Source organism: Anser brachyrhynchus (genome assembly GCF_964034855.1).
Source record: "Anser brachyrhynchus genome assembly, chromosome: 2".
Lineage (NCBI taxonomy): Eukaryota > Metazoa > Chordata > Aves > Anseriformes > Anatidae > Anser > Anser brachyrhynchus.
Genome location: NC_137695.1, coordinates 3,590,315 through 3,603,920, shown reverse-complemented (window position 1 = coordinate 3,603,920; position 13,606 = coordinate 3,590,315). Strand labels below are relative to the sequence as shown.

The following is a 13,606-nucleotide window of genomic DNA, read 5'->3' as shown; positions in this document are numbered from 1 at the left end:
TTATTTTATTTTATTTTATTTTATTTTATTTTATTTTGCTTTATTTTATTTTGCTTTATTTTATTATTTTATTTTATATTATTTTGCTTTATTTTATTTTATTTTATTTTATTTTATTTTATTTTATTTTTATTTCATTTTATTTCACTTTATTTCACTTTATTTCACTTTATTTCACTTTATTTCACTTTATTATTTTTACCCAGAGTAATTTGTGAGCTTGCCGGATTAAAAGTGCAATATAGGTGGCGGGCTGTGCGGCAGTTTTTCACGAGGCTCTGGGAAGGGTGGTGATAAAAATCATTTAACTTTAATTTATGGAGAGGATAAAAAATTCGGAAAAAAAAATGCTCTTGATTTCTAATATAATAAGATTTATTTTTAATGTGACCAGCGTGCCTTCCTCGGCACAGGGGACACCTCTGTGTTTTATTGCCCCAGCACTGCTGCTTTATGACTAGGGGTTGTTTATGGCCTCGAGCTGATTTTAATGACAATTTTTTCCAACATCTGGCAGGTTGCTGGAAGCTGTGGCCCTCTTCAGCGTCCAGGGCAGCGAGCAGGAAGGCGGTGGGGTTCGGTGAAAGGCACCCAGCTCCAGCTTGCAGAGGCACAGCACAAACATGGTTTAGGTTGGATGTTAGGAAGTACTTCTTTACCGAAAGGGTTGTTAGGCATTGGAACGGGCTGCCCAGGGAAGTGGTTGAGTCACCGTCTCTGGAGGTCTTTAAAAGACGTTTAGATGTTGAGCTTAGTGATATGGTTTAGTGGAGGACTCGTTAGTGTTAGGTCAGAGGTTGGACTGGGTGATCTTGGAGGTCTCTTCCAACCTAGAGGATTCTGCTTCTCTTTTTTCTGTTTGATGGGGACACCAAAGGACCCTCGTCCCTGCCGCCTCATCCTGCTTTATATGGCTGTCTCCCTGCTGCTGGAGCAGCTCTTTATGGGGTGAACTGGAAGGAAAGAGGGTTATAATAAACCATGTGGTTGTTTTATACTGCCTGAGGTACCCCGTTGGGTTTGTCCATGCACATACACTGCTGGGAACGTGCCGGCCACACCAGGACCTCAGCAGGCACCTCCCTGCAAGGACGGTGTGGGAGAAGGGAATGTGGGGAGACGCATCCATCCATCCATCCATCCATCCATCCATCCATCCATCCATCCATCCATCCATCCATCCATCCGTCTCTCCGTCCGTCCATCCATCCACCCACCCACCCACCCATCCATTGACCTATCCATCCACCCACGAATCCATCCATCCGCCCGTCCAACCTCCCATCCCAGGTCACCCCCAGGACCCCTCTCAGCACCCCCAGAACATCCAGCCTGTCCCCTGGGGCACAGAATCCCACCCAAGGCCCTCCTGCTGCCCTGGGAAGGACTCCGAAGAAGGCTCCCACCGCCTTTCAGGGACAGCCCAGCGTCGGTTGAAGCCCACCACCTTTACCCCCTCTTGCCAAGATCCCCTCTCTCTCCCGAGAAAGCCCAGCTAACGATTCCTGCTGACAAACGGGCTGCTCTAAGCCCCGGGAGCTCGCCCCGTGCCAGCAGATGGGATTTGGAGCCTTTGGTCTGTAAGGGGAGACGCGTGGGGATTGAGGTGGCATTTGCTGCACGGGGCCGCCCTGTCCCGCGGGATCGGCCGGCTCGCGAGCTGGGCTCAGCGGGGAGAGGATGAGGAGAGAAACCCAACACCCCTCTTGGCTCCGTGGTGGCTTAATTTAGAGCGCAGGGGCTCTGCTACGGTGTTTTTCCATTTAAAGCCGATCCTCATTCATCGGTCATGCACGGGGCGATGGCCCCGCCGCTTGCAGGGCAGTAGCAGCTGCTGGCCGTAAGCTGCCGAAGGGGTGGGCAAAGCAGATTTGCAGTGTCCCTTCCTCCTAATTTCCCCCTGCATAGGACTTAAAAGTGTCTCCTCCTCACGCCTCACCCTGCTCTGGAGCCTTTCCATCACCCAAGGAGTGCTGCTGAAAAGCAAGGTGACAGCCTGGGGTGGAGCGAGTGCCTCGGAAAGGTGACAGCCCCAAAATGCAAAAACCCCCGAGGGTTGAACGCGTGGGGCACGCAGCGCTCACAGCCCAAACCTGCGGCTCTAAATCGGAGCAGTTACAGTGGGATCGGCTCCGATCCTCCGCGCTCGGCTCGGCAGAGCCCAGGGCACGGAGAGCTCGCGCGTTGTCGATGCCATCTATATTTAGCCGTGCTAATGCAACTTAATTCACGTTGTGGCCAGCTGGTTCCGCAGGCTGCACTCTTGCAGTGCCTGCTGTCCCTAGGTAGGCTTGCTCACGACAGACCGAGAGGAAAATGCTGACAATTAATCAAAGGTCATCGGGCTTTATTCCCGGCGGCTCAGCTGTGCTTTTAAAATCGGATGCATCCGTCAGGCACTTTCTGGCTGCTCCGTGGAAGTGCTCTGCCCAGCACTCCGGGGCGGGAGACAACCTTTGGCTCAGCCCAAGCGGTTGGAGTATTCGTGCTCTTAGCGCACGCTGGCTAAAAGCTGGCTGAATCCTAACGGAGAGCATCCACAGCCTCAAATATCTGCAGCAAAATTAACTTGGGCCGTTCTTCACAGCTTAACTGTAGCCACCAGCCTGCGTCAGCAGCACGGGGCATTGTCACCACAAGCTTGTCCCTGCCATTAACTACGAGACTGAAAAAACTCGGAGTTTATCAAGAAGTGGCCTGTGACACGACTTTACGCTGCATGAAGGCTGTCCCAGAGAGGAGATGCCGGATACTCACGCCGCTTTTTTCCAGCGGAGAAAGGCATCGTGACGGCTGGCTGCAAACCGAAGCCAGAGAAATTCAAATGAGAATGAAGGCAGGGGAGTTTCACAGGCTGGAACTTATCCGCCAGGAGAAACTTCCGAGGAAAGCAGGGGATTTTGAAGGTTTCAGATCAAGCCCAGCTGCATCTCTAAAAGAAACGTGGCTCAGACAGCACATCAAGCTTTCTGGGGAGATTCTGTGGGTGGGGAATGGCAGGAAGGGTTTTTGCAGGCAGTGACACCAGTATTCTCACTGGTTTTGGGTGATGGGTTGGGAGGTACGGGGCCGCTGCAGCCAGCTGAACTAGGGCTGCTGCTTCAAAGATCCGACTGGGTTTCTTATCTTCAGTGACAGAACTACACGCACTGGTAGAAAATTGCTCTCATACCTTGAAAAATGGGAATCAGTTCCTTAAAGAGTCAGCACGGAGAGAATTCAAAGTCAGGTCTCTCTGTTGGAGGTGCAGAGGGAACTTATTTCAAAACTCAGGTGGAAACTGAGAAGGGCTGGACTGCTCTCCGATCCCCCCTGCCCTGTGCTCAGAGACAGATCGCGTATTTCCATGAGGAACGTTCCTTACGGGTATGGGCTCCCTAAACAAGCCATTTCATTGTGACTTACTCCATCCTCCTTCTTCAAGGCACCCTGTGGTTGCATGTGTGAGTAAAAAAAAAGGGAGAAAATGCTTCCGTGCAACCCCAAACAAGCATATGTTTAAAGAAACAAGTGTTGCAGCACTTGCGAAGAAGTTTGCGCCACGTGCTAGCGAGCCATATGTGTTCTGTAACATACAGCGCTCCCATTCCTCTCGGAGTTTCCTGGGTTGACTCAGAGCCACCCCGGGAAGAATTTTGCTAGAGAGCGGTACGACATTCACTGCTGCAGCACAAGGACGGGAGACAGATGCTGATCGCGTGTTGGGAAGGACGGCAGCTTTCCTCTCGTGTACTTACGGGGAAATATTATTGATTCACACTTCTGTGTAAGCGAAATCAGAGGCCAGCTGCAAGCTGCCAGCCTGAGTGTAGCAGCCACCGCGTAGCAAAACCTCCACGAGTCTTGCCACAGCTCAGGACACTTTTTAGGGTGTGCTCACTACTGCAGGTTCTGAAAATACCTGTCAGAGGTGTGCTGAACTGTTCTCTTTGGTCTGCTCACTCTACCTTGTGCATCATCAGGATAGGGCTGGGCAGAAATGAACCACGGCTCACTTGGATGAGACCCGTGTCTGTCTCCCGATCCAGGAATTACAGCTCCTCCAGCTGCCAGGAGCACGTTGTGGGTTGCAGGATGTCTTTTCCTCTGATGCTCCTGGCAGGGTGAGCAGGAGGCATCTGGCAGCGAGCGGTTTCGGTCCTGCTTGTTCGAGAGAGGCACCTGACAGCTCTGCTCGGCTGTAAGCCAGCGCTGGGGGAGCAGAGCAGGGCTCTAAAGCACAGGCAGGGTTAACGGCCGGGTGCTGAGCTTCTCCTCACCTCCATCGCCTCCGGACTCTGCGACCTGTCTGAAGAGACACCTCCGAACCTGAGCAGGAGAAAGACGGGAAGCACACTGCTCTGACCACGTCTGGATAACTCCTGCTCCGCTCTCTCTGCTTTATCTCAGCGCAAGCAGAGCCAGAACCCGATCCTGATGCTGCGGTGCTTTGCCCGTCCCCAGCTCCACCCTGTGCTAGTTGGGGCTGAAATCCGACAAACTTCGCGCTCACAAAAAGGGGCTGACAAAAGCAAAGCAGAAAGAGAAGAGCTTTCAAAAGACTTTCATCTGAAAAACAAAGCGGCACTATTCAGAAATGACTAGCTCTCCAGTTGCTTGCGATCCCCAAGGCTGGCTCTCTGCTGGCAGCCTGCATGTTAATGCCTTATTAGCTTGCGTTTGGTGTTCTCACCACGCTGCAAGAGCAAAGGGCAAGATGCGAGAGTTTTCAGCACCTCCAGAAGTCCCTCCTCTACTGTAGTAAAAACCTGCCGGTGTTCCACTAGCATTTCTTCCTAATGAGAACAAGATCTGCCTGATGCATGCCTGCAGAGACCCAGAAATTTGGGAATTGATAGCCTGGATGGCAAGTTTCACACGAGCTGTTACAGGGAGCTGGATTTAAGGTAAGTCCTACTGATCGTGGGAGCAATCTGCACAGTTTTCCTTTCCAGTGGAAACTCTACTGAGCTTCAGAAAACCCTGCCAGTATGTTCAAGCAAAGAAATAAGCTGGGATTGTCAACAGAGACCACACAAAATGCTCCTGCAGATACCCATATGCCAGGCTAACCCGCTCCCTCAGCACTTGAGCACCACAGAAAACCCCAGACGGGCAGGTGTCAGTGTGCAGATACACAAAGAGCTCAGTTTGTTCTTGGCACGGCTTCGGGAGGGGGCTGGCATAACTTTTGTGCTGCAGATTCCTTCATGTGCTGATAAAAGCAGCAGCGTAATGAATATTGAGCCCTCTCTAGGAAAATTTGTTTGAAGCTAGGGAGCTTTTGCCTAAAATCACACCGCAGAAGTGCAGCTTCCTAAAGTGCACCGAACTATGACACGTGCACCCTGAGAGCCAGCTGCTTGCTAACTCACGATTCGCTGACATGCAAAATCTTCAGTCTTTTTGGATTTAATTTCCATTTCTCATCCTCTCCTGCAAATGCTAACGACATGACATGATCCGAGGCTGCAAAACTACGCTTCCACTGCATTTCAATCCGTGGGCACGCTGCCTGGGCTCTCTCTCTCCCTGCTTTGCAGTCCAAAGGACTCTGAATATCTTGCTTAACTCTTCTCTTGTTTCTGCTGCCGAATGGCCTGTAGAAAGATATCCCTCACTTGGTCCATTGTGTCCTGGTACAGTTTAAAGTCTTCCTCTTTCTTTCTCACAGTAGTCTCCAAAGCAGCCTTCAGAGCTTCGTTCTCATCCAGCTGGATCACAAGCCTGTGAGGAAACAAAAGGCAACTTTCATATGAGCTGTGGAGCTTCAAAGCAAATTAGAACAGTGCCTCAGCTCCAGGGAAGAAAACACTGAACCACATGCTCTCTGGTAATTTTATAACAGGCTTGAGAAAGAGCAGACTTATAAACACTTGTTCCTTCTCTCTTTGAGATAGAAAAGGGTATTAGAAGACCAAATACTTTTCAGACTTTTTTTTTTTTTAATTATAATTTTGTTTTCACTAGTAGGTTGAAATCAATGGCTAAGGAAAGAAAAATAAAAAGAAAAAAGGTGTCTTTCTTGCAAGTGTTTTGTGCTGCTTAACATTGGCTTAACATTTCTGGGTGTAATTTTTAGGAACGTTATGTAAGAAGGACATAGACAAGAACAAACCAGAGGATCTGTGACTTGTACAATCTACTGTTTTTTATTTTCTGAGGAGCTGGTCCAGGTAATAGCACTGCTAAGAGGACAGCAATGAATCTGAACTATTGAGCTATTGAAAAAAGGTGGCAGTAACACAGCGTGGAGGAAGGGAGAACATACCTTGTGCTCAGCTCCTCTATCTGCGATTCCAGAGGCAGCCTGGAGAGCTGGGCTGCAGAGAGCTCTTTCCTATCACTCACGTTCAAGGTGAGTCTTGGGTGACTAGATTGGCCTGTAGATTTCATCACAAAATGGAGCTTTAGTAAAACAATCTTTTTCACTTGGTGAGGCACCGAGTAAACCTCAGGAAACAGTGAATAAATGCTAAGGGATCTGCTCGGTTCTATGTATATCCAAAAAGATGGTGTAAATATATAGGACAGGCTTTTATTTTAATCTCCTTTTAGCAAAATTAAAACACGCGGTAGTAACATATATGTTTGCCTGTAAAAAAAGACCATCCAAAATATTTAAGGCCCCCAAACGACAGGTGACAGAAGCAGTTGAAAAGTATTATTTTAACCTTTATCTCACCATTGTATTTCATTCAAGCTTATGACAACTGTTGCTTACTGAATGCCAGTGATGAGGTACGTGTGTGGCACGCACTGGAACAGTTTTTTTAAAGCACCTTTTGATGCTCAGCATACACACAGTGTGGGTTAAGCTCAGTAAAGCAATTAAATACGCCTGTATAGTCAAACTGAGACTGTAAATCAAGAGCGCTTTCCGAAATAAAGCTCTCTCAGAACGTGCAGCATTGCTCCTGCCATTTCAAGTGGACACAACTTTCAGGGTTATACACAAAGGGTTATAAGAAAATCTATCTCAAAGTTACTACTGGGCTTGGAGAATCAAAACTGTGACCGATCAAGGAATCTCTACAACAGAAGAAGGCTCAGAGAAGACAGGCAAGGATGATGTGCTCACGAAGCTCAGAAAAGAGCGTAGGAAGCAACCACAGCTGTCGTGAGAGAAGCTGAACTTATCTCAGCACCAAGGGGACTGGAGGGTAGCCTTTGCTGTAGATAAACGGCTGTGTCAGTTGAGTAAATGTAAACAGCCTTCCCTAAAACAACCCACAGAAAGTACTGGCTCAGCACAACACAGAATATAAAAATCATCCAGCAAACCGAACCTTGAAGAGAACAATGGGCTTGTGCTGGCTTCAACTCATGTATTCCTTCCTGGCAAATGGGGACAGACAGCATCGTGACACCCAGAGAAGTGACAGGAATCATGTTTGTGATTCAACTGTACATTGCAGTCGCTACATTGTGCCTGTGTTGTGATTTCAGTACATTGCTGACATATTTTTTCTAAATTAAAAGACATTAAACATTTTTTTCTAAATTAAAAACCCACGTATTGTGAAATACCTTCAAGTAAATTTGCTAATAAAACACTGAATCCTCCTCGTGTGGAATACCTAAAAGAACCTGGTCGGAAAGTACTCTGCTCTGACAAAACCATATGGGGAGAAAGGTCCTGTTGTATAACAAACAAATGCTTTTGAACTCGATGTTGTGTTTCACAGGACTGAGGAAAACCTGGTTTTACTTACCCGTTCTCCTCTGGGATTATTCTTTGCTAATTAGAAATTTGGATAAAACAGATAAAAAAAAAAAACAAAAGCACGTATAATTTTAAAACACGACTGTGTTGTTTCTAACTACTCAGCCTCATTATCTACTTCCCTTGAATTGAGGAGACTAGAAACATTAGATTAGCAATTAGATCAGCTCTCTCCAATTTTGCACTTTCAGAAAGAAAAGAAAATATTATGTTAATTAGTGGGTTCTCTAGTCTCTTATGTTCAAGCTTTTCATTCCTTCTCATTTCCTCAACTATCTGGCATGAAAGCGTTTAGATAACCTACACGCTCTGCTGAAGGGATGTATTACAGATTTCTAGACTTGTTCCTTGTACAAACTCCAGAGAATTTTGGCACATTACAAGGGGCTGGGCTCTCTTCAAACAACCGTGGTGAAAGAGACTGTTACCTACTCATCTTACAGACTCACAGAGGATTTCTTCTTGTTAGTCTTCTTTCCAATCCTTTTCGACATTTGCTTTTAGTCCTTAAGCAGACGAGGCTAACGAACTAAGTATTTAGTAAGAAGGAACCTGTCACGGTGGTAGGAACAATTTGCTTCCTCCAGCTGTGAAATGCCGGTCTCTCAGACGTGAGTTACCACAGCGTTACAACAATTTGATCGAAATGGCTCAGAACCTGATGAGTTCATCACCACATCAATTTGAGGTTGCGAGGGAAAACGAAGTTGGGCACATGCAGAATAACAGAGTAACACATCAAAGCTTTACACTACCAGGCTGTACAAAAGTCTAAGCTCAAAATATCAGTTAAATTCTCCTCTAGAAGACAGCACCAAAATGCTCCCGTACTATTTAAGGCAGGGAGACAGAGGAAAAAACTTGTGATTGATAGCTGTAGTCTCCAAACTCCCACCTGCCTATTACCTCTCCCTACGTACACTCCGATTTCTTCCTCAGAAGAAGCCAGCTGAGAGCTCCAACGTATCTTACATCAAAACCCTACTGAGAATCATAAATGGTATCACCCAATACCACTTCTGCAAGGCCCAGCACTGCTCTTCTGTTGGGATGAATGTTCCATATCCTAAAGCCCACAGGCTGCTGCACTTGGCTTCTCAGCACTCTTCTAACATCGTGCTGCAACTTTCTGCACCGTGTCAGGCTCTCAGCTAATACAGGTAAGACAGCGCTAAAAATCAGTGCTTTCAGAAAAAGAAATAAGTCAGTGTTGGCTGGAGCCCTTGTAAAAGACACAGCAGTTCTGCTCCAAGGAATTGATGGATATTTTAGAGAGAAGTAGGTTTCAAGCAATCCTTCAGTATCCCTGCAGGACAAAGCTCCTCTGCATCCTGTTCCCTCTGCATACCTGGTTCTCTCTATATGCCGGATGGGTGAATGCCAGTGCTTCACTTGAGGTCCTGAGCACTGTGTACATCTTACACTGGGGAGCCTAGCTCTCCTGTGTGAATCGAGACCACAGTGAACAGCACCAGGCCTTTTCTTGCATCATCATGCTGCTCCAGAGATGTTTTATTGCCAACCACGGCCAATAGCACTGCGATGGGAGTTGCAAGTGCAGTGCACTTCGAGCAGCATTTTTTACCTCGCCTGAACCGCACCCTAGGGAGAAACAAGACACTGGAGCAGCTGAAAAGGGAGGTGACTGTTCATACAGGTGCTCAATACAGACCGGCTGTAAGAAGCTGATGAGGTAGGACTGGTACACACAGTAGTAAAAAGCCACACCACGCATCTGCTGCACTGCGGGGCTGTTGTCCTATGGCCAAAGATCATGTGTTCCTGCGTGGGGCAGGCCAAGAGCACGTACGAGCTCTGTTATGAGGCTTGTGACCTCTCCAGTCACCATAACTCACTCTGATGCCATCCCAGTATTTGCCAAATTAAAATGCTTATTACTACTGTTCGTCTCCTGGCATTTAAACTCCTTTTACTTTATGAAAATACATATAAAAAGGGAAGCCACTGGAAAAGTTTCCTTAAGAATATGTACCATTTTATTGGTTTAGACACCTTACAGAATCAGAGTCCTTAAGTAATAAAGAATCTGATCAGAGAAATAAAAATTTAACATCCATCATGAATTCTCCTCCTTTAACTATGCTAGTAAGGCTTTCATATTTATAGCAGGAGATTATCATGTTCATGGTATAATAAATTACACCAGATCTAATTACTACATCACCAGCAATACTTTCTCATCGACACTGACAGGCCTTAAATTGGGATGCGTCCTTTAATTCTGCTCTTAACCTTCAGATGAATCTCTCAGGCAGAAGTGGAAAGGGAACACAGCAGTGGTCACAGTAGAGACGCAGAACAGTGTAAAGTTCTTTCTCCAGACCATCATCCTGTGAAAACTACATAAGGCAAAAGTCCTGGTCCCACTTAAATCTGTGTCAGAGTTCTCTTGAATTAAGTGGGGCCAGGATTTCACCTTCAGTATCAGCCCACTGCTCCGAGCAGGTCCAAATCCCTGTGTGTAAGGTCAAGCACTCGTGTAGGTTTGAGAGATGAGAGCCCAAATGTTGCTGCTATTAACCACCCAGGTAGGATGGGGGACACAGATGTAGATAAGAGCTCCACCTCACCTGTTTTGCTCCTCAGAGGAGGTTTCTGTGTACTTGTGTTCCTCCCAGGATCCATTTGTAGTTTTTCAAGCTGCTGCTCCAAAAGGACACATCGCCGCCGCTCTTCCTGAAGCCTCTTCTCAACTTCCAAGACTTTATCACTGCTTTCTTCCACCCTGATATGCAAAAAAAAGTGGTTCAAGCTTATGTCCTAAGTATAAAGAATGAGCCAGTCTTAAACACTGAATCCTACTCCATAGCTCCCAGCAGAGGGAACAAGAGAAGTTTCCATGCATCCAAAGGCAGAAATCCCAGTGCGAATCTTCCAGATGACATCCTCTACATTTGCAAAACAGAATTAACTAATGAGTATAATTATAAATAATAGGTTGGCTAATGGAGGTTGCCTAGATCCCTTAACACTGGCTAAATTTCCCACTCAGACGAGCAGGCAAGCTGCAGATTGCTGAGGGGAGATCTTTTATTAGAGCAGTAATAAACTGCATCTTTTTAAACACTGGGAAAACTTTGGAAGGAAAATAGTTTATGAAAACATTGTCAAGCATTTAGCTGTTCTGCGTCAGTTATCTGCGAGTACGAAAAGAAGCTGGACGTTGCTTTTAATAAACTTGGCCATTAGACACTACCGTGGAAGGAAGCGGGTGGAAGAGAAAGCGATGCAATAAAGGAAGAGCAAACTACCTGCCTGTTCACCTCACATAACACCTTATAAAATTAACCACAAAGGTTTGATGTGCACCCACGGATGTAGTCAGTGGTGCACCTCGTGGGGAGCAGAGCCTGACACCAAATGATTTAGAGGAATTTAAAGCTAGAAGGAATCCTGAATTGACTGACACACTGTATTGGATAATGCAAATACAAAAAAAATCCTCCTTGGTCCTATGGGCGATAGCTGATTACTTCTCAAATCAAGAGACTTGATTAGTCTTATTCCCCTCCTAGCTGGCAGAACTTAAAAAAAAATATTACAACTATAATAAAATTATATCACTGTCTTAAAAGTCTAGCTGCAGGCAAGGCTCCAACCTCCTGTGGCAGTGAATTAGCAGGCTGATGACATGCTATGTGAAATTATATTTCTCCTCAGTGGTTCTGAATTCATTAAACTTTCGTTTGACCAGGTGTTCCCCTAGCACCCGCGTTAGACAAACAGTGGAGGAAAAATGACAGAACTCGTTGGTTTTTATGAAATCTTCTGCCAATATGTGCAGCAAACTGAAATCTTGCTCTAGCTCTTTCCCTTCCTCAAGCAGGGCCCAATCCTACAATCAGCCTACAAGCGAGTGTCTTCTGACAGCATCTTCTGCTCTGCGGTGAGCGGCTGTGAAACACGGTCGTAAATTCTGGCAGCTGCTGTAGGAAAACGCTACTCTCATAACCATTCTCAGTGCTCTTCTCTTGGCTTAAGCATTATATATGTTCCTGGAGCTTTGTTGACCTGTGCTCCAACAGGGGAAAGGAAGAGGAGGAACACCTCACTTTTTTACATATATTCATGTTGAAATACGACTGGATGCTATATTATCCTGAGGTCTTCCAAGAATTATTGCACATAATCTCATAAAATTTGCTTTACCTGCAGGAGCTCTTGATAAATGTGTGATAACCGTGGAGCTGCTGAATCATCACTCTGTGGCACATTTTACTAGTAACTGCGCATTTCATTGACTCTGCGTTCTTCATTAGCCCATATTCGCAACGGCCCCAGTTCAGAAATCACCCAGACCTCTATCCTTACCTAATTGCACAGCTCTATTAGTCACTGGGCTTACAGACATAAATAAAATCCTCCCAGTGCACGTTTCTAGGATTTAGCCCTTAAAAGCACAGGGGATGATACCTTTAGCACAGTTTTAAAAACCACATTTTTCTGATTGTGATTAATTAAAAGTCAGGTAAGTGAGATGATGATAATGAGTGCCAAATAAAGCAATCAAGCAAACAGTACCTATTGTATTCAAAAATACCCAGACAAAAATGTGTCCTCCTATAAACTGGAATACAGGTTTGGGAATCAAAGCATATTTAAATCAAATTCTCTAACTGGGAAAAAGTCAGTAGCTGAAAGGTGTCTAAAGATAAAAGACTTTGCTTTCTCTGCCCTAGCTCGGTTTTAACATTGTCTTAAATTGAATTGAATAATGGGAAAAAAAATGTCACTGTTATGCTTCAGTTAAGCCAGAAGAAATTCATTTAAAAGAGGATACGGTGAAACTTAAAAGAATGTGAAAAGCTTCTGGAACAGAAATCAGATTATAACTCTAATTACAGTATTTAGTATTGGTGATTAATATTGCTGCCTAAATAACACCACACACATAAACACACCAACTCCAGCTTTATCTGAGTGTAGCAAGCTTGAAGATGACTCCATTTTTTTCTGCACTTTGTTCTAAACGAATTTTAAAAAATGAATCATCCAGTAGGCAGTGAAATTGAGCAGAATAGTTTCAAACACCCCTATTTAAGGCAAGTTTCACAGTGGCAGAGTACAGCATACCGGACTGTCTCAGCTGCTCCTTAATCACAGCATCCCACAAAGGGCACGGGCAGAATCAGCCACTACCTTTTCTGCAGCACAGTGACCAGTTCCAGGAGCCTGTCTCTCTCCACCTCAGCAGCCTGGCAGAGAGCCTTGTGCTCTGTGATCTGCGTCTGCAGCACTTTGAAATCCAGGCTGTCGGTGCCAGCAAGCCTAAAAGCAGCAGAAGCGTAAAGAGTCTGTTTCCCATTTCACGAATGAAAGAAATGAAACAAAGACAGCGTTTGAAAAAAACATATCAAAATACACTTCTGAAGCCCGAGCCAGAACGCACAGCCAGGCTCACTAACTCCCCCCAGCATCGTGCTTGATACTGCAATACATGGAATAAAAATAGGTGGAAATAAAGCCGCTCTGAGTTTCACTAGAAAGGCCTTTCCCCTTGCAACGATGCTCTCCCTTCCCATCACCCTTGAAAACAAACTTCCCGCACCGATCAGTTCACTAACGCTTGACTCTCCTCCCGCTGCTCCTGCCAAAGAGAAGCCTGCACGTGGATTCTCCAAAGTGCTGCGCTAAGCTATTAAATGGCACGCTATTGATTTTCGTTAACTGAAAGGCTTCAGGCAGCATTAGTAAAATGGTTATTCTTGTGCCGAGTAGGTGATGAAAGGAAGGGGCAATTTTTCCACGTATCCCATTACTATGTACTTCGTTTCTTCTACCTCTGCACGGGAATATTCGAGAATATCTCCTTTAGAGCAATAACCAGGAGAAATCATGGTGGCTGGGGATGACAAAAAGGGAAAAGGGGATTTATGGGGC

General features: G+C 45.8%; 1 protein-coding gene across 5 annotated transcripts in view; it reads right to left on the bottom strand.

Annotated features, from left to right (window-relative positions):
- Positions 1–2,326: 2,326 nt before the first annotated feature.
- The window catches only part of CCDC13 (coiled-coil domain containing 13), a 34,549-nt gene continuing 23,269 nt past the window's right edge, over positions 2,327–13,606 (bottom strand). For 3 of the 5 annotated variants that reach the window (XM_080579537.1, XM_080579538.1, XM_080579540.1), the window contains 4 exons: positions 12,866–12,994; positions 10,297–10,451; positions 6,251–6,362; positions 2,327–5,706 (listed from right to left, as the gene is read on the bottom strand). In XM_080579537.1, the coding sequence (XP_080435663.1) occupies positions 5,547–5,706; positions 6,251–6,362; positions 10,297–10,451; positions 12,866–12,994 (556 nt within the window). In that variant the 3' untranslated portion in view covers positions 2,327–5,546. Of the gene's footprint in view, positions 5,707–6,250; positions 6,363–10,296; positions 10,452–12,799; positions 12,995–13,606 lie in introns of those variants that run through there. The other 2 variants (XM_080579539.1, XR_013946386.1) reach the window with 2 other exon arrangements.